This window comes from Lutjanus erythropterus, chromosome 7 (assembly GCF_056507025.1).
Source record: "Lutjanus erythropterus isolate fLutEry1 chromosome 7, fLutEry1.hap2, whole genome shotgun sequence".
NCBI classification, from domain to species: domain Eukaryota; kingdom Metazoa; phylum Chordata; class Actinopteri; order Lutjaniformes; family Lutjanidae; genus Lutjanus; species Lutjanus erythropterus.
In genome coordinates this window covers 3,883,746-3,905,664 of record NC_139323.1, presented here as the reverse complement: position 1 = coordinate 3,905,664, position 21,919 = coordinate 3,883,746, and the positions used below count along the sequence as shown (strand labels likewise).

The 21,919-nt window shown below is 35.4% G+C and overlaps 1 protein-coding gene across 1 annotated transcript; it reads right to left on the bottom strand.

Moving 5' to 3' along the window:
• Window positions 1–317: 317 nt before the first annotated feature.
• sass6 (SAS-6 centriolar assembly protein) lies at window positions 318–21,870 on the bottom strand. The gene is made up of 16 exons (XM_084722416.1): window positions 19,930–21,870; window positions 17,161–17,221; window positions 15,823–15,902; window positions 15,607–15,711; window positions 15,157–15,325; window positions 14,896–14,973; window positions 11,416–11,535; window positions 10,979–11,170; window positions 8,985–9,179; window positions 8,485–8,574; window positions 7,223–7,402; window positions 3,220–3,301; window positions 2,848–2,951; window positions 2,450–2,553; window positions 2,182–2,270; window positions 318–488 (listed from the first exon to the last, which is right to left on the bottom strand). The coding sequence occupies exons 1-16, from the start codon at window positions 19,989–19,991 to the stop codon at window positions 436–438; spliced, it is 1,764 nt and encodes a 587-aa protein (XP_084578542.1). The 5' UTR covers window positions 19,992–21,870; the 3' UTR covers window positions 318–435.
• Between the last annotated feature and the right edge of the window lie 49 nt (window positions 21,871–21,919).

The window sequence follows — 21,919 nt, the reverse complement described above, 5'->3', positions numbered from 1 at the left end:
TAAATTAAATCTAAATTTAAAAGCAGCAGTGTCCCGCAATTACCCTGAACACCAAGAAGCACAGAAACATTGTTTATTAAAGACAAAAACAAAATATACACTTGATGTGGCAAACTTAATATGCTGTTAGAACAAACAGATTGATCTTAGGACAAACAGATTCATATTAATACATTCATCATGATCCCTGGAATCAACCAGTGAGAAAGTCTGAACAACATTTCTATGTAACACAAACCGGAAGCTAGAACATTAGTGCATAAATTAAAATAGCAACAAATGCTAATTAAAGTCAAGTTTATTTAACACAGCAGGTTGGTAACAGTTCTGTACAGGAGCTGAAAAGACAAAGTGTTTAGGTTTAGGTTTTGATGGTTTTATTTCCACCTGGAGCTGGAATGAACTTCATTCTGTGTGTTGCTCATTAAATCTGCTTCATGCAGAGAAGTAAGCAGAAGCTACGGGGGGCTTTGTTCGCTGAGGGAACTCTGAAAAGACAAAAAAAAAAAAAAAAAAAAGATATCATTATGATACAATATGATTCATTCATTTGTTTTAATTCATAAAGACTTACAAAATAGCCTTGAAGTACATATACTACTACCTGCAACCTGGTTACTTACTGCATGCACTCTAACAGGCATAAAAACTGCTCAGGGGTGAACAAGGAACAAGGCTGCAAGTGCTGAGCAAAACACAGAACAGCTCAGAAGTCTGGGTTTTGCTCCCTTGAGTTGTTTTTTTAAATAAGATACTAAATGCTCATTTCTGGTGACTTTTAAGATTATTGTGGTGCTGGTCATAAGATAAAAGACTCATATCCTGTGGTGTATGAACATGAACTTATTCTGACTTATCAGCAGAAGAAAGAAAGGGACAAAAGTGGGTTTTACAGATAACAGAAAACAGACCAGATAAATCATAAAACACTTTGTCATCAGATCAAAATTATTTTTTTTCTGGCCATGACAATTTAAATGTAAGTGTTTATATTACATAATCTAATCTGTCTAACCCTCTACTCAGTTTACTGTCAGAGAGGAGTAAAGAAACCAAAACATATTCACATTTAAGAAGCTGAAATCAGAGAATTTAGACTCAAAATGATTGATTATCAAAAATAAATGCAGATTCATTTAAAAGTTGATTAATAGTAGTTCCTTCCTTTGCTGTTCACAATTTATTTATTGATTGATTGATTTAAAGACAAAAGATGTTGAAATTTCCACCCAGTGAAGCATTTTTCACTAGAGGTCATGATAATGAATTGTCAGCTGTGTGTGAACTGTGCATGGTAGGATATCATTCTATACTTTAAAATGTTAACCTTTTGTCTTTAACTGTAATGGAATACAGTTACATTTTGTTGTCACCAGGTTATATAAACCTATTACATGTAATCTGTTACTTCCCAAGCCTGAGCAAAATTAATAAGAAAATGATTTAGAATCACCTCAAGGTAAAGTTTCATTTAATTGCTGATCTAGGATCAGTGTCATCATTGCAAACGTAATTTTGACAAATGTAAGAGAACACTAATAATTACTAAAAACAAACCTGAACACTAACATTAATTAGTGACTGTAAGCTAGCAAAACAGCCAGCTGCCTTCTTAGAACATTTGGCATCATATCCAATTGGGCGTTTCTAGAGGGGCACTGGCCGCCACCAAGTACCACCCCATTTTCCTATTCCTAGTATGATTGGCTGTCTGTCCAGTGAAACCCTGTGGTCACTTTCAACACTTTTTGCCATGTGAAATAAAGACATTTTAATTTTGTATAAAGCTTACAGTGTGCCTTAAATTGTTTCTGCTGACTTGTATTTTTGAGTTTTTACTGAGACCATAAGTTTCACCTTTGCAATGAGCCCTTCATTTGAGGAATAAGCAAAAAATATCTCAAGTATCCAGCAGCGCCTCCGCTCTGTTGTCTTCAGGATCAAAAAACTATCTACAGTCTCTCGCCATCAGCTACTGTTCATATTTCTTCTGAAGTTTGGTCCAATGACAGTCCACCAGAAAGCTTCCCTCATCTCACACATCAAACATTCTGCACTGCAAACACTGTGAGACAGAACCTTCTCTGCTAAAGCGCTCAGATTAAGATAGTATTTAAGATTTATGCCAAATATTCTGAAGCTTAAAGTCCATACAGCACTCTAAATGATGAGCGGGTTTACCTTTGTAAAGCTGATTAGAAGGCAGACCGTAGATTGGGATACTATCATCTCTCCTCTCAAAGTACTTAGAGTCCAGACCTGAGTCTCCACTGAGAACAAGAAGAAAACACTCGGTGAACATGAACATACATCTTTCAGTACCATACTTGAAAAAATCTGGGTAAATCCTCTTTAGACTGGAAGGATTCCACACAGTATATACACCAGCCTGTACTGTGGACAAAAAGAATATCCTTTGGGAGGGGAGGAAGTAATCATCCAAACTCACGTCTGTCTGTTGGCTGGCTGCACTGCTCGCTGTTCAGCAGGAGTGACATCAGTAGCTGCCAGAGGAGACACAGCAGCTTTGCCTGTCTGAGGATAAAAGTGCGCCTGGAAAAACAATGATATCTTTAACTGATGATGATAAGAGCTGCTCAAAGGTGTGAAATTATTTTTTATGTGAGCCATCAGACTGTAACATTAAACCCCCTAGAATGCAAATAAAAAATAAACACCATTAATTTAAGTTGAAGACAGTTGTAGCCTATATTTGATGCAAAGTATGATAGTACTGTTAATACTTACAATACTGTGTGAGAGGGAAGGAAAAAGGCAACAAAGAGCTGTAACTAAGCTTGGCTCAGTACAGTGTGTCTATAAGCACGGTGAGGAGGTCTGTCCTACCCTCAGTCCTGTTGTTGTTGATAAAACTGAAGGATTCTCCAAAGACTCTGGTGGTTTTCTGGACAGCTGCTTCTCATTCAGCTGCTTGTTGAGCCAATTTATAACTGAGGGAAAAAAACAAATATAACACAAGATGAGAGCTGTGTTAAAAACTGGCAAAACTGCCAGAGGAAAACTTTTTTTTTGTCTAAAAACAAAAACAAATCAGTCACTAATTACTATTTCAGCACAGTATTTTTGAGTGTTTTAAAACTGACGGACTGAAAACTTTGGATTATTTTGTAAAATTAAAAAAATGATAAATCCAAGATTTGTTGGGATATAAATTGTTAGTCCAGTTCTGACTGAAATGACTGACGTGAGTGTCCTCACCGTTCTCGTTTGTTTTTAACACCTCTCTGCTCTCATTCAGCTTCTGTACCGTCGTCTCCAACTGCTCCTTCAGCTTTGAAACCTGTAACAGAAATAATATTGTCATCAACTTCATATCACATCCATTATTTTGTATTAATTAGCTTAATAAATTATCTACCCTGTAAATTGACATTGGTAGTTCATTTTTTGTGTTCATGCTTTGAAGTAAGAGAAAGACTAAACCAGCCCTGTTTCCCAGAGCCTTCATAGCACTATGTGCGTCGTAAGTTGTATTTTAAGGTCTCCCTTAAGGTTGTCCCAACTCTGGGAAACAGCACCGTAACCTTAAGGGAGACCTTAAAATACAACTTATGACGCACGCAGCGCTTCAAAGGCTCTGGAAAATGGGGCCCAGGTAAGTTAATGTGGGCTGTTGTTAAAGGTCTGTGGTTCGTGTTGTGTAGCAGACTGCTGTCTGGTGTCTGGTGTTAGTGTGACCGTCTGCCTGTGATACAACACTGATGTAACTGTTTTAATGGCAAATATGCTTCAATAGAAAGACATTAGATGCATGGAAGCAAGAAATAGATGAAGAACTAACAGTATTCTGATGAATAAATCAATAATTGATTAGAATACTGTTGGTTAATTAATTGGAAAGGGATGGGGAGCCATGATGAAACCATAACATATATATTTATAAACGTGTAAATTTGTGATTTACAAAGCACATACAGTATGCTGTAGCAGAAAAAATATTTCAGTTGGACTTTAAGTCAATACAAAGTCAGTAATTATTAAGCCATTCAATTGACAATGATAATAACACAGAGAGAAGAAGCACATCCTCCCAATGAGGAAGTTGTTGGAAAAAAACCTTCACCTAAAAATGTAAGAAAAAGAAGAAAAACACAAAGTCCAACTTGATTCAGTGAGAATTGAAGTTTCCTCCAGCTTCAGGAGAAACAGTAAACTGAGGACTGGTCTGCACAACAGCACAACAATCGTTTTTCAAAAATTTATCAGATGTTTCATTAAAATGAATTTTATTCTACCATTATTTCTGTGTCCTAATACACTGTAGTCTATGGGGTTTCAATAGTAGCTTCCTCTACTGGTCATTACATTTTAGTCCACCAATATTTCCAGGGCTTCCTGGATACTTAAAATAAAACTGAATGGCACAAGGCCTGTAATATTATGTTAATGCTACCTATCACAAGAAGAATATTACCACAAAGTGAAACTAGATTGTTGGCACTGATTGTTAAGAGCTCTATCTTCTATCTTACACAAAGCAGCACACAGTGCAGAGCAATTGCCATTGCTATTTTCTGATTGACACAGTTTCTCACCCAGCGCCACATTGTGTAGGCAGCAAATGTATTTTTTGCCCATCTGTGCACCCATGGGTTGGTCTTCAAATGGGTGTGGTCGGGTGCATTGCTATCTTGAAGCAGCAGAAAGTGATTGCGACATTGACCAACAATAACCTGGTCTAAAGTCAGCAGTGCAGTATTTTCCTGCTATTTGTAAGATGCACCTTCATAGGTGGGTTAACATCATGCACACACTCTGCGTCTAGGCCACTGCACGAGTCACAAAAATGAACAGTCTGAGTAACAGTGGATGATTGCAGGTGAGTGAAACAGGATAAAGCTGTGTGCAAATTGTATGCACAACAGCTGTAACTTGATTGATTGTTAAGTCTGACAGTATTTGTCGGGATGCAATATGAATTAATGTTCTGTGTTCCTCCTCACATCCAAAAGGTCTCACACACAGTTTGGAGTAAAGCTTCCATATACTGTAAATCCTAACTTCCACCAGAGCTGTCTAAAACATCATCAATTAAATCATTAAATCATCTTTTAAATTATGTTGAGCAGCTCCAGCTTTCTAGAAGACTGTGTTGTATTGATGTAGGAGTGATTTACTTGGATGATTAGAGAAGCTGCTCTCAGTAAGTAATGTTTTAATGTTTCTAATGTTTCAGACTGAAAAAATATAACAGCAACATACACAACAATGTAATGAAGCTCAAGGAACATTTATACATGGTATCTGGGAATGTGAAATAAAATATCCAAAAATTCTAAAAGGAGGTGATCAATAAAATAACAACAATTTCGAGAATATTTCATTTAGGGCTAAACAATTAATTGAATTTTTTTTTAAATTACAGGATGCGCAATGCTTGTAAAAGGTGAAATGTGTGTCAAAATACCATTTTAAATTAAATACTGTGGTGCAGCAGAGGTGTCTTGGCCAATACATCATTCTCATGTCAAAATAATTGCAATTAGATATTTCTTCAAAATCGTTCAGCCCTACTTACATTAAACTCCAAAATGATACTGATGATATCACATTCAAAACCAAAGAATATGCATTTATTGATTTTGTTATACTTCAACCTAAGGAGTGATTGCTTTTAATTGGAAGACAACTGGTGCACAAGTGGTGTTAAAGTCAAGAACATGGCACAGTGTTTGTTACTGAAAAGAATAACATACACTCAAAGAAAAGAATAACATACACTCAAAGAAAAGATGTTTATGAAGGAATCTGGAGGGCATTTAATGACTTTATTAAAGAAAAAGGACATATAGGAGAGCTTTTACAGGAAGAAGGGGATGGAGGCTTATTTTGAAAAGTTGGTGCAATGATGTTATTTTTGCCACGTATGGTGTAATGTATCTTAACTTTGTTAGAGATACCACTGAAATGTATTTTGTATTGACTTTGCCATATGCTTTATATTAATTTGTGCTCTAAATACAAAAGAGACGCTAAGAGAGAGAGAACAAATGAGTGTGTGTGGGATGGAGGGTAAGATCTGTCAAAGTAAAAACTTACAGCGTAATGTATTGCAGAATAACACTGCTATTTGTACAAAGAAAAATCAATAGTGTTTGTTAAAAAAAAAAAAAAAAAGAAACATTAGAATGTTGATTTTTATGACCCGGCCTGCCCGACCTGTGGGTCATTTCACTGGTCAACCGTTATTTGGTGAGAAAACAAAGTCTTTTCTCTATGTCGAGTATGGCAAGTTCAAACTGATTCTTTGGAGTCAAAACTTGGAAATTCAGACAAACGCCTCCATAGCCAAGTCCAACAGAGAAACACTCAAAAAGAATCTTCCTTCCTCAGGCAATGCAGATATCAACTCTGACCTCTGTGGATCCTTCGCTTTGTGTGCTTAAAGCTATAATATGTAACATTTCTGCATAAAAAAAAGTCTAAAAACAGCAGACGTATCTTATAGATTTTGTTGAGTTGTGTTCTAACATTATCCCAAATGTTTCAAACAATGTACAAACACAGAAATCTGTGATTTATTCAAGGTAACCCTGCACTTCCTGACAGCCATTGCTACATGTATAACTTCCAGGAAAACACGAATTATGTTGAATATATTATAGAGCAAGGAAGGAAGTCAGCAGACATGACTAAACAATAGCGTGAATAAAACATTAATATAACCTCGTCCATGAAGATGATGATTAATCTGCGATGATGGTTGTTTAACAGTGCAGATAACAGCTCCCATGATCTCACGCTCCTTCACAACATCATTAAACTACATCATTTGGAGAGCAGCAACGATTAATCAATAACTAATTGATCATCAAATTAATTGCCAGCTATTTTGATAATTGATGAATTGTTTTGAGTCTGGTTTAATGCAAAAATATAAAAATTCTCTGATTTCAGTGTCTTAAATGTCAATATTTGTTTGTTTACTCCTACTCCTTAGGGCAGTTAAATAAATATCTTTGGTTTGTTGACAAAACAAGACATTTGAGGATGTCATCTTCGACACTAATAAAACTAAATCTAACATCACACACCACACTGCCTCTGTAGTTCAGTGATAGATTTTTTGTATTGATGTGTGGTGAGATCTGTACATATTCAGAGCTAAAGGTTCACACTGGCAGCGCTGCTTTACAACATTATTAAGAGATAAAGAAAAGGCCTAAACACTGTTAACAGTTTCCACGATCTGAACACATACCTGCTCGTCCTTGGTGATGAGCTGCTGCTGAGTGCTCTGGAGATCTCTCTCAACTTGCTGAAGTTTGTCTGTTGTGTCTTGGAGGACCTTCTCCTGTGACACAGTCACAGTGTTTTTGACTTTGATTTTTCCAACTAGTCCTCGAACCTCTCCCTGCAGCTTCTTAATGATCCCATTAGCCTGGAGAAAAATAAAAAGAGGTAAGACACTGGATTGGATCACATTTAAACAGAAGGTGCAGTTATATACTCAGTTGTCAGTTTATTAGGTACAACAACCGATGTTAGACCTCACAATTTATATCAATGAGGCCAGGCTAAAGAACAGGAATGCCTTGATTTTTAAGGTAATACAGTTCAACAGCACCATAAAGAACATCCTCCAAAATGATAATACAGCTAAATCAACACCTCTCTAACATAGTTTCAACAAACACAAGAACGTTTATGAAGGTAGGATTTATTGCAGGACTGCTGTATTACTGCTATTTTACACCACATGCAGCATGTATGCAGCACAACTGCTACTTGTCTTGTGTGCAGCAGCCTAAATGCATTAATTAGAGTGGTAGTGGATTGCATGTATTTGAAGCAATGTGAATGCAGCATGTTATGGTTGCAACAGACTTTCAACATGTAGCAAATATAGAATAGAGTTCTGTTTTTGCTGCATGCTGCAATCTTACTCTACTAAACAAAACAGTGTTTAAACACATAAAATTGCTCTTTAAAATCATGTCCTACACATGATCTGATTTTTTTTAATCATGTGTGTTTCCTGTATTTTTCCTGGCTGATAATAAACATGAATATGAACCTTTTCTGTGATATATTTAATGGAGGGACTAGTTGAATTTGAAAATATAAAACCGGGGCGCCTGGATAGTTCAGTTGGTAGAGTGTGTGCCCCACGTATGGAGGCTGTGAGTTCTCTGCAGCGGCCATGGGTTCGATTCACACCCATGGCCCTTTGCTGTGTGTCACTCTCTCTCCCCATTTCCTATCATATCTTCAGCTGCCCTATCAATTAAAGGCATAAAAAGCACCCCAAAAATATTAAAAACAAAAACAAAAAAGAAAGAAAATATAAATCTGCTGTGGACTCAAAATAGATGCATGATATCATTCATCTTTTTTTGCCAGGACTTTGGGATTCCCTCTTGTTCCCCATCAATGCTGTTACCCACAAAGCCCCAGCGACCAAGTGTGTGTAGATATACTGATATACTGTATAAGAAGAGAGTATTGTCTGTTTTTACAAACCTTTATCAGCTCCTCTGATAGTGATTTCACTGTTGCTTCAAGTTTTCTAATTTGATGTTCTTTACTTTCAGCATTTTCTTCCACTGATTCCTAGAAAATAAAATAAAAAAACATACAAGTTAACAAAATTAGACTGAAAACTTACTTACAGATTAAGCCTGGTATTATTATCCCCTCCACCAATTGCTTGCATGTATGTGTGATCAAGGGACCTGCAGCCTATGTCCTTGTGCTCGGCATGTTGGACTCAACTGACTAGACTGTGGAAGGATTAATTAATCATTTCAACGAGACAATGAAAATAATCATTAGTTGCAGCCCTAATAAATTCATGAGGTCATCAACTCTACATGTGATTAGAAACGAGCAGAGGAGTAGACCTTGTTAACCATCATTTGTGAAACTTAAGCTTACTGTGACTGTGCTGTTTTATTACCCATTATGGTTTTTCAGGTGACAAAAAAGAAAATACAAACACTATTTGAAGTTGCAGCTCTTACCTTCTGCTGCTGAGTGGCTTCCAGCACTTCTTTAGTGCGGCGCATGAGCTGCTCCTTATCTTTGTTCTCCTGTTCCAGGACAGCCACTCTCATCTGCAGCTGGCTCACCGAGCGTTCCTTCTCGTGGACCTCTGTGTCCAGAGTGCTGTTCTCCCTCCTGAGAGACAGGACCTGCTGCTTCGAACGCTGGCACTCCTACACACACACCAAGACTTGTTGTAAACACTACACGATTTAAACAAGCATTATCCAGAGGTGGCAAAAGTACACACATTCTTTACTGAAGTAGAAGTACAGATACTTCGGTAAAAAAAGACTCTCTTTACTCAAGTAAAAGTGAAACAGTACAGGGTCTGAAATGTACTCAAAGCATAAAAGTAAGAAATCATCTGAAGGACATATCTATCGACTGTTTCTGTGCAAATATAACTGAACCTCATCTTTTCTCTGCAGTCAAGTCTCCTTTTCTGTCTGCTTTGTGCTGCTACATATCTTAAATCATTATCATCTTATTACATCCTCTTACAACAGTACATCAACGGTAGTTATTTAGACTAGACTAACATTTGAAGAGTCTGTGTCTCTGTCAAACTTGGGTGAAAACATTCAAAAAGCAAAGAGTATTTTTTGGCAACTCTTCGATTAAATAGTTGTTTCAATAATTTATGACTGACTATCAAAACAGTTGGTAGTTGCAGCCCTGAGTGTGTTTCCATCAGCTGGGTTGAGTCAAATAAATGATCTACCTGTTCCAGTGTGAAAAAAATACTTGGGAAAAGAGCTTGACTGTCAAGACCTTACTGTCACTGGGTAGGCTCTTGTTTGCAGCTCATATGAAACCTAATTTCTTGCTTTCTCAAGCAAGATGAGGCACCAATAATAGGTCTCTTATTATTTACAGATGGTTATCTATTGTCTGTCACATAAACTCTTTATGGACACAAGAAAAAAAAACATTTGAAGCTAGTCTAAATAATTTTTTGCAATATTGTGAAACTTTTGTCAGACCTTGCTCTTTCATTTAGCCTTTCTAATAAGATCATTTGCATAACATCAATCATCTTTGTGTGTCCCTGTTGGTCAGCACCAGACGTTTATCCACCCTTGTCTTTTTTGCCCGGCCTGTATTTGAGAGCAGCCTCCACTTGTTTGTATCAACCACTCCTCTGGACATTATTTCATTTCACACCCACAGCAGGCAGCTGTTTTTATGTGATAAAAGCCAAATAATTTGATAAAAGCCCACAGTACACTAGCTGCTCAGCAGCAAACTGCAGACAGACACAGTTAGAGACTAACTGGTGGACAAAGTGGAGCCTTTAGAAGCTAAAGAGCCAGAAATTCCCCTCAGAAGTTGATAGGAATCCAAAAACTATGGAAGCCCATTTCTAGCAGTGAGAGAAAAAAACATATTCCCATGGTAAGTCAGAATTATAAGATAAAGAGGTTGAAATTATGACATAAAAAGTCAGAATAATGATATTAATTTGAACTTATGAGATAAAACATGTTTGAAATAAAAACCTATCTAAAAAGTCAGCATTATGAGATTAAAAAGTCATAATAATGACATAAATAGAAATAATTATTATATAATTCTGACTTTTTCTCATTGTTTCAACTTTTATCTAAAAACTTTGACTTTTTATCTCATAATTACGTCTTTTTATCTTAGAATTAACCACAATCACTGGTGGAAATGGGCTTCTACAAAAAAGAGCTAGAAGGAGAGAGAATACTGGAGTTACATTCACTTGGTGGTCAGACACACGACACATGACTCAAAATGAACAATACTGCTGGATGTTAAAATTCATAATTGTTGGGTAAGTTCACCAAATTAACTTTAAAGTTGATTGTATGTCAATATTGTTTTTCGTAGCTTGTTTCTGCTGACCCCAAGTGGCCAAGAAAACAAAGGAAAAAAAAGAATCAGTTATTATCGACTCAGAACTCCAACATTAATTCTTCACCCGGCCTCTTCATTCACTTACCTCCTCTACACCCACTAGTTTGATCTTCAGGTCTCTGATGACAGACTCGTTCTTGTATTTCCTCTCTGTCAGCTCTTTGCAGGAGGCCTCCAGCTCCATCAGTCTGCTCTGAAGCTGCTGGGTGCTCTTCTTATGAGAACTCTCCAGCTCCTGACGGAGCTGCTCAGTCTGCTGCTGAAGCCTGCCCTGTAACTGAAGACACCACAAAGACATGCCGGATAAAAGTCTCATAATCCACCTCTTTGCTTTTCATCCATATGCTTGATATGTTCCACAGAAATGACTTGTTCCCCATCGTATCACTAAATACGTGACATGTTGCAGAGAAACAATATAACTTATATAACCTGGGTTTTCTTTTTTCATTTTGTATAATTTACTATCCTTTAATATCAACTGCACTCGAAACACAGTCCAGTGAAGAGGAGGAGTCTTACCTCTACAGCCTTTTCTCTTTCTGACTGTAACTCCTGAGAATGACGGCTGGACAGACAGCTGGTCTGACTGGTCCACTCTGAGCGCAGTTTGTCCAACTCTTTAGTCTTCTCGGACAGAGTCTGTGAAACAAATACAGATATGTTAAGATCAGTGATGTTTTCTTTTTTGTTCATTTTACACAAAACTCTTGGAACATAAAACATCATTTAGCATCAAAAATTTTAATTTCATGTCTGCATTTAACTGTGAATCATTATTCACAACTTTTTACTTTTACTCCCTACAATTTTAAAGACGCAACAAGATGAAAACCATATAACAAGATGAAAACCACAAAACAAGCAAACAACAAACCAAATGAGACCAAAACATCTCAAAGACGTAACAAGATGACAACATTGTAACAAGACAAACACTGCATAAAAGACGTAACAAGACAAAAACGATATAACAAGACGAAAACAGCTAAAAGATGTAACAAGATGAAAACGATGTAACAAGACAAAAATGACACAATGACAATGTAACAACATAAAAACAGAATAAAGAAATAACAAAACTAAAGTGGCGTACAAAACATAACAAGACAAAACTACATTAGACGAAAACAACTACAAGACGTACCAAGACATAATTGACATAAGACAAAAACTACATAAGACGAAAATGACTAAAAGACGTAACAAGACACAAACAACATAAGATGAAAATGATTCAATGAACTAATACAATGAAAATGCTGTAAAAGATGTAACAAGACAAAAACAATGTAACAAAATCTAACAAGATAAAAATAATGAAACAAGAAAATAGCATAACAAGATGCAACAATATGACATAGACAGAAAGGGAGACTTTACCATAAAAGTTGAGGTTCTGTTGCTTTGCTACCTAGCTACTTTTTACTTTTATACTTTGAGTACATTTCAGAGCCTGTACTTTTTCAATTTTACTTCAGTAAAGAAGTTGAATCGGTACTTCTACTTGAGGACAGAATGGGTGTACTTCTGCCACCTCTGTTAAATCCCTGCAACCAGAAGAAAGCTTGGAAAAGGATATCATATCTATTCATAAAGCTGCAGGCACAGAACCACAGACTACTACAGCTGAGTGAGTAGAGTGCTTTAGAGGCTCCATCTGACCGACATCAACTTATAGCAGTTATTGATCCAAACGTTCTAACATGGACCTCCTCTGACAAAGGGACCCCATATTCAGGCCAAATCTACACTGATGTATTCTTATTTTTTTAAAACATCTGTTCTCTTCATCGTTCGATGTTATGTACATGTGTGGGGCAGCTGTGGCCTGGGGTTGATGTGGATTGGTTTGCTGATTTATGTCAAGAAAATTCAACATAAATATTTAAATAATTAAATCCCTGCAGCCACTTGAAGGCAGCAGCTCAGATATGTTGATAAATCCTCTGACCTGTGGCCTGACCCGAGTGCAGCACCACTGCTGTCTGTATTACTTTGATTAAATCACATGCAGATGGTATCTGGCTGCAGCAGAATAATCCTGCACACTTCTACAGACATCACAGAGGTTGTTTAAACTCAGTATTCTGCCTGTTTATGTGGGAGATCTTGGATTCATCCCAGAATTTATTGATGCTAAATGAATTAATACACAACTATTCTGATAATCAATTAATTGTTTTGACTAATTTTATAGAACAAAATTTCCAAATTCTCTGATTTCAGCTTCTTAAATGTGAATATATTCTGGTTTCTTTACTAATCTCTGACAGTAAAGTGAATATCTTTCAGTTGTGGACAAGACATTTGAGGACGTCATCTTGGACTTTGGGAAATGCTTTACATTTTTCAACATTTTCTGACATTTTTTTGGACCAAACAACTCGATACATTGAGAAAATGACTGACAATAGATTAATCAATAGTGAAAATAATGATTAGTTGTAGCCCTGATCCATTCATCTTCTCAGTCATTTTTTAAGCACAAATGTCTTCTTATGTGACGATTTGCTGCTTTTCTTTGTCTTTTTCTTTGTCTTTACTCTTTATGAGAGTAAATGATGCATCTTTGGGTTTTGAGCTGTTGACTGGACAAAAGAAGCAATCTGATGACATCACTTTGGGTCCTTCTGATTAGCATTTTTCACATTTTTGACATGTTGTGGACTAAACAATTAATCATAAAAATAATCCTTGGATCAGCTGACATTGAAAATAATCCTCAGTTGCAGCTAGTGATGTCACAATACTGACATTTCAAAGTTCAATACAATTCTATACAACAGTATATAATATTTAATATAACACCAATTTTGATAAAGGTTGAAACTGTTTCAACATTTAAGGCATTAAGTTTAGATTTTTATTAATAGATAAACATAGCAAGACTATAACATGACAACAGATATAGAAAATGAGACGAGTGATGAGTAGAAGCACTATGAGTAAAGTTAGAGGAGGCGGGACTATGTGGGCGCTGCAGAGGTGTGTGTCAGCTGGTAGGCCTGGGCGATATAGCTGAGAAACCTATCATGATAATTAAGTTTCATATGGGTCGATATCAATAATTATTGATGATGTAGGTTGTGGCTGATGACATGTTGTGTAAAATGTGTAAAAATCACAATATTTTTTACCAAATACATCCATGTTGTGACAATACTGTAAGTTTTGGTGCTTTCACAAAATATTACAACCAATGAGTTTTTTTTATGTAATGTTAATATAATGACTAAGTGGGTAAAGACAAATAATAAAACAGCTACAACAGTCTGCTAAGTTAAAAAAAAATAACATCACTTTACTGTAATGCAGCCTTTAAAAGCTGCACTTATGACATATCACAATATGACGATATCCAAAATCTATCATGATATCAACTCATATCACGATACAATATAATATTGATATATTTCCCAAGTCTATCTGCTGGTTCCAGAGTATTAATACTGTGAAAAAATAGTACTGAAAGCATTTCAAATATTCAGCCTTGATACATCAAGATTTTTAACAACACTAGTTGCAGGTGTAGTTGGTGCTGCTGCACCTACTAGCAGGGTACAAAATGTGCACCATCTATCAGCCAAATGTTGGTAAAAGTTTTGTCACTTTGCAATGAAAAATGTCAACTTTTCAAGAGTGAAGTACAGCCTTCAGCTTGGTGGCAATGCATTTTTCAATTATCCAGTGGCTTTGTAGAAGGTCTGTTTGGCTTAAATAGAAGAATTGTTTAAAATAAGTCACTAAACCTTCAGTTTTAGTAGAAATTCAAAATCACCAAATTTGGAGAAGTGCTTTTTACATGGCAGCAACAATATGCAAGTTGCTGGTCTTGTGCTTTACTCACCAGCTAAAACAACCTACTACTGATGGGCTGAAAATTTGAACATTCACTGACTATTTGGTCGGTGGACATTATAGTTAATTTTGCAGCCTGCCTACATGCACTTGCACAATTAAAACAAGTTTCTAAACACAAAGTCCAATGAGAAAACACACCTGTTGAGCATAACTCAGCTGTCTGGACAGATCATCTTCAGTCTTCTTCAGCTTCACCTCTAGGGCTTGCTTTTCTGCCTGAAACAATGACATGACACACCTTTATAAACATGACTTTGGAAATGATTGCTTTGATACTTCCACTGAAACTACTTCACAACTACTTTAAAAACAGTTTGCTCACACACACTTTTGCCATTTAAAGCTCAATTCAAAAGGCCAGACAGTATTATGATGAAGAATTCTGCTGTATGAGCTGACCTTCAGAGAGGAGAGACACACGGCCAGATAGTCTTTAATCTCTTTGTCGGAGCCTTGAGCGAGCCGTAAAGACAAGTGGTTCAGGTGTTTGAATGCATTTGTCTCCACAACGCTGAAGTTGGCCGGGCCTTCGAGCGCTGCAGACTGACATGACAAGTGCAGAAGAAACCTGTGGAAAAAGATCAGAAGCAGTCCTTTTACTGGGGTACATCACAATGAAGGGTGTCTAATATTTTGTCTACCCCACAGATTAAACTTTCTCCAGGAATTTGCAATCAATCACAAAAGAGGAATCTAAATCAACTAATCTCAGCATAATTTGCAATGATATCAAAATCTCAGAATATTTATGTTAAAAAATGAAATGAAATTATTAAGACTGATACAAATCAGCAGATAACATAAAGCTGATTTTCTTTAGTTGAACAGTGTGATGTTGTTTTCTCCTACCTTGGACTGTCTGATTCTTGTTCAGAATAGCAAAGATTGAGCAGGTCAATAAACTTCTGAGGAAATGATGTGAAGTCGATCAGCAGCCCCTGCTGGACTTTCAAACTACACAAAAAACAACAAAGGAAGAAAAGGTCGTGGGGTAAAGAACACCTCAAGCCATCCTAAATTCAAACACTGATGGATTGTCATTGATACAATTTAACTGATACTTACCTTTGGAAATCTTCTTCTGATATGGAGAGGGTGAAGAGAAAATATGGATCTATATCATCTGTTAATTTTACTAGAAGATCCTGAGTAACAGAAACAACAAATGGTCAGTCAACAGGCAGAAAGCCTGTCTGTAGTTATACAAGAAAGGTTAAAGGACTTAAGTGTACTGTGTAGAGCTGCAACAAATAATTGATTAGCCAATTATTAATCACTACATATTTTGATAATTGATTAATCGGTTTGAGTCATTTTTTAAGAAAAAATGTCAAAATTCCCATTTTAGCTTCTTAAATGTTATTTTTTTGTTTCTTTACTCCTCTGTGACAGTAAAATGAATATCTTTGGATTGTGAGTAAAACAAGACATTTGAGACATTTAATCAACTTTTAAATTAATCAACAACTATTTTGAAAATTGATTTATCGGTTGAGACTTTTTTTTTTTTTTTTAAGAAAAAATTTCCGAATTCTCAGATTCCAGCTTCTTAAATGTGAATATTTTCTGGTTTCTTTACTCCTCTCTGACAGTAAACTGAATATCTTTTAGTTTTGGTCCAAACAACACATTTGAGGATGTCATCTTTGACAGACTTTGAGAAACACTAATAAACACTTCCTGACATTTTATGGACCACAAAACTAATCAATTAGTGGAGAAAATGATCAACACATTGCTCAATAATGAAAATAATGGTTACAGGAGAGTCTTGCCAAAAAAAAAAAAAAAAAGGGTCCAAACATGTGGAGCACACAGACATACGTCCAGGATTTTCAATTGACAAGATCATGACAGGATTATTTAATTGATTAATAAAGAAAACAATTGACAGATTATGCGACAAAGAAAATAATCATTAGCTGCAACCCTATATATAATAATCTATGATTTGACAGATTGTCAAAGTATTTAATTTGAATTATTAGGCAAATGCTTTGAAAATGCCAGATTACATTTGTGAAGTTTTTTGACGAAAGTTACTAGAAAAAGTAACTGAACATTAGAAGAGTCAGAACTCTTTGTTTTAGTTGTAAGAGTGATGTCAGATTTGGTTCAGTCAGTGCTGTGGAATATTAAATCATCCATCTTAGCTCACTACATCCAAGCCTTTCTTATCCTCAGGCATGAATAAACTACAGGTTATACAAACATATTTTTAAAGTACAAAATTATGAAATTTTCAGTTATTTTATTGGTATCGGCCATGAGAAAGCAGGTAATTATTTGTTATTGGTATTGGCTGAAAAAAAATCCATATCATGCTTTCCTAATTTTTTCATATTAGCCTGGCTGCTACACAAAGAAGTCTTACTAAATTGTTGATACCAAACTACTACTCACCCTTTTGTGTACTGGACTTGTTGTCATCTGAAGAGCAATGGTGACACGGATATTTGCTTTCCTGCAAAATTTAACAGTTAATAAGTAAATAGCCCTCTGACTTCAGTATGTAAAGTATGTAAAATAGGTAGTCTGAACCAAAAAAAGATGTTATTAACACAATCATTTCAAAACGTCAACCAGTCATAATTTCCCTGAAAGGAAGATAAATGCATTATTCAAAGTTGACACCTCCTCCCCAGATCAGGAAGGTGGAGAGACATAAAGAGTGAATGAAGTGAGGGATCAGCATTGGTGAGAACAAAACAGTGAATCAGAGAAATAAAATGTTATTTTCTGATTGTTTCACAATGTTTGCGTTCTAAAGCACAAATAATCAATGCCAGATATTGCAGATATTGCAGATATGCAGCCGAGATGAAATTTCATCCTGTCGCTGTGTGTGTATAGCTCTCTCTGCTGCTCTCACAGACAGAGAGCTGAGGAGAGAGACAGCAATGTAATGCTTGCTACAACTCCAGACCTCACAATCTGTGTGTGGGACTACACACCAATGCCCAAAAGTTGATTCCCAGAAACATTCCACAGAGAGATAAAACGATAACTGATCTTACAGTAAAATTCCTGAAGGTTAGTATTACTGTTTAAAATTTTAGTTATTGTTAAAACTGTGTTTTATTACAGTGCTTTGAAAAAAATTGCAGGAAATACTGTCCAAACCTTCGCCAAAGTTAGAAGCAGCAACATAGTGGGTTTGTTTTCCATCCATGAAAACTGTGACATCACAAAGGACATGATGTCATTTCAAATTATTGAGAGGCTGGTAAAATAATTTCAGTGTGTGTATAAGTTAATAAAATTACATTATGACATTATTTCAAATTAAATTGTTTCATATAAATATCACCTTACACCATGCTAAAATATTATTTTTGCTTACTGATCATTTATATTATTTTTTAACCTAAATGCACCTGTTCCTCACTTTTGTATCTGTACTGCAACGCTGAACAAAATCCATGGTAAAAGTGAGCAAATCACACAGGATCAAAGATTTCTACTGGTGTATTTATTGTGTCCTCACCAAACAGCTGATTAATTGTGTATTTTGAACTACATTTTAAAAATAACTTCATATTACTGTTGAATTCATGGTAATTAGATACTAGAGGCTAACAAAATTAGTATACTTTGCTAGCTGCCATTTATCTGCAAAATTTGCAAAAATGTCGTTCCCACCACAGGTCCTTACTGTGACAGTTTTAGGTGTTGTGGTGAAGACAATTTCAAGTCAAACAAACGGTAACTTAACAAGTTTTCAACCTGGAGCCTAATTTCATGTTTTTGTGTCTCAATGACTAATGGGAACAACAATTTTGGAAACTGGTCCAGTATTGAGTAAGACAATAATGTAATGTAGACAGCAGCTTGTTGTTAAAGGTTACATTATCACCATTTACCATTAACATTGTGTCCATACCAACACAAGATGTCATTACCACTTTATTTTACTTCAGTAGAGATGATTTACAGGTTAAAACTGAATATATGTCATAAAAAGCAACAGATTTTTTTGTGTGTATAAACACAATCGACATCTAAGGTTACGGTCTAAAGTTCCCATTGAGTAGAGAAAATCATGAAATACCCTACATATTTTTTTTAGTATTTCAGTATTTACAATGATACACAAAGTTTGATGAGGATACACTTATATGTCTTACATTTTTTATAGAGAATACATGTGTAGTGTAAAGGTAAACGTATAAGAACAACATGAAAAAAATAAACATATTCCACATTAAAATCTTAACCTCTATATGTAATGTTTGGTATCTATTTGTAAATATTACAGACTTTGATGCTTAAAATTAAAATTCACAATAATTGGTTTTAATCAATTTTAGTTGAAGAAACACCCATTTTGTGCAGTAAACCACATATTTCCAAAACTGACAACTGGTCTACACTACCATGTGCACCAACTGTGCAATAGTAGTGCTTTTCAGGCGTAATGTCACCTGAGACTGCGCAATATTTCACGCAGGTGAATTTTTAATTGCAATGTGCAATATTCAATACTTCAATCAGGTGTATTATCATTCAGTGTGCAATATCAGTATTTCACTTAAGTGAACTTTAATTTCAATTTTCAATAATGAGGTGTATTATCATTATTGTGTGCAATATCAATATTCCCTCCGTGCAATGGTGTAAATTCAACTGTTGAATCTCCTCATATGATATACGTATACTGTTCCTATTTTTTAGATTTCCCCTGTTTGTATTGTTCCTAGCTTTATATTTCGTCTTGTTTATATTTTCATTTATGCTTTATATTTTTGCTATACACTTTGCTGCTGCAACACAGTACATTTCGTCGTCGTGGGACTAATAATCTAATATCTTATAAGATATTTACCAGTGGTGCACTGGTTTGAAAGGTGATTTTTCCTCATTGCCAGTCAGTCTGTGAAGTTAACTCAGTGCAGTGCAGTGGTTCTGTCAGTACGACACTTGTGAAATACAAACGTTATAAATATAACGTTAGCTAAATAAACAAGGTTGGTCAACATTGATCATTTAAGTTAGAGGTTATACCAAACAGTTCGTGCTGTATTAGCTAATACTGTCTTTGTCTCGCACTAATAAAAAATGTCGCCAACATAAACACATTAGACAGACGTACAGTTGGTCTTCAGTTGAAATATGAGCCAATACTCTCAACTGGCAACGTAACTTAATCTGCCGTGAGTGTCGCAGTCTTACCTCTCCTCACAGTCCCTGCACCTGACGTTCACTTGTAACACTTTACTGAAGAGTTCCTCCATGTTTAGAAAAAGTTAAACCAGCCTTTACAGGAGCTGTAAACTGGTTACTGTGCGTTTGTTTTGGATTTGGCGCTTTTCAGCCGCCAACTGACTCGCCCTGGAAACGGAACACGGTTTCTTCTTCTCTTGACGTTTAAAGGCAGCTGGCAGAACAGAGAGACCCGCACTGCCACCTGCTGACCGGGACTGGAACCCACACATGTTGTACAAGCAACAAGACAGAGACATCACCAGTCTTAGAACAGTTGTAACTCTATGGAAATCCATTTTAATCAATATTAAATAAATAGATAATTTAAAAAATGGCTTTGAAATAAATAAATGTGGAATTATTAAATAAAATCTCCTGAAATAAAGAAAAGTGTATTTATTTATTTATTTATTCATTTATTTGTTTGCTTATTATTCATTTATTTATTTCATAGCCACATTTATTTATTTATTTATTCATTTATTTTATGTTGACTAAAATGGCTTTCCATATAACTTTGCCAGCAGCAGTTTTTGGGCCTCGCTTTATGGAGAAATTAACTGCCATAAAATTTGGCTTTTAGGGGATAAATTTTGTCTTAATGGTAAAGTTTAAGATGTAACATTTAAAATTATGCATTATATATATCCATAAAATTGATATAAAATATTCTTGTAATTTTTGTGGACTAGAAGAAAGAACTATCTGTAATTTGTTTTATTGCTGCAAATATTTTGGGTGGATGTTCAAAACTTTATAAGAAGGAAATCTGGACAAACAATTGAATTTCAGGTAAAGACCTTATTATATGTTTTGAACAGGGTTGGTAGGGTTACTTTAAAAATGTATACCGATACAGTTACTAATTTTGAAAAGATGGAACGGGTGAAGAACAAATCAGGAAATGCCTGATAACTGAAAAATCACTAATAAGTTAATGAATTTAGAAATATATAGTAGGCAATGCCAAGTTACTAGAGAACAGACTTGAGCATTAATTGCAGTAATTGCAGATCTTGTAAGTCAGCTATAGACCTTGTCAGTGATTAATTAGGAATGTACCATTGTTAAAAACAAATGTATTTCCTGATGAGACATTATAAATGTAATTAACAGCCTGTTTTTGCTTAGAATATGCACACAACACTGCAGCTGACTGCTGTCAGCTGCCTTTGACTTCATCAAAACATTTTTCAACAAAAGACCAAATGCCACTCCAGTTCATCATTCTCACTTTGCTGATAACAGCTTGGATCACACTTTAATTTACAGTACCAAAAAAAAGACGTAACAAGATGTACTTTGTATCAAATTAAACAAAATAATAATAAATAATATATTCTTTATTAGACAGTAGTTACACCCTAATTAGACCCTATAAACCTAATGGTAGACTAATAAGATGTAACAAGCCATGTTTTGTATCCAATAATAAAAATACTGAAATACTATGTTCTTTATTAGACAGTGTTAGACCTTCTACTAGACCCTTATTAGATTTTGTTGGAGGCTAATTAGGGACACATTACAACACAACTGGCACATTCTGTTGTAATGTGTCACTAATTCCTCCCTAACAAGTGTAACAAGGGTCTAATGGTAGGAAATAATACACTTAAGTCTATAGCACAGTCCTGCTGTTATGTGTCCCTAATTACCCTCTCTGAAGTCTACTTAGCGTCTAACAATGGAAAATAATGCACCTTAGTTTACAGTGCAGTTCTGTCATAATTTGTTCCTAATCATCATCTAAAAAGTCTAATGAGGGTCTAAAAATGAACATTATTTCTATTTCTTGTCTAAGCTGATACAAAGTATGGCATGTTGCATCTTAGTAGTGTACCATCTACTGTGTTTGTTTAATGTCTAATGAAGAACATATTATTCATTTATATATATATATGTATATATACATATATATATATATATTTTTTATTTTTATTTATTTTATTTTTTG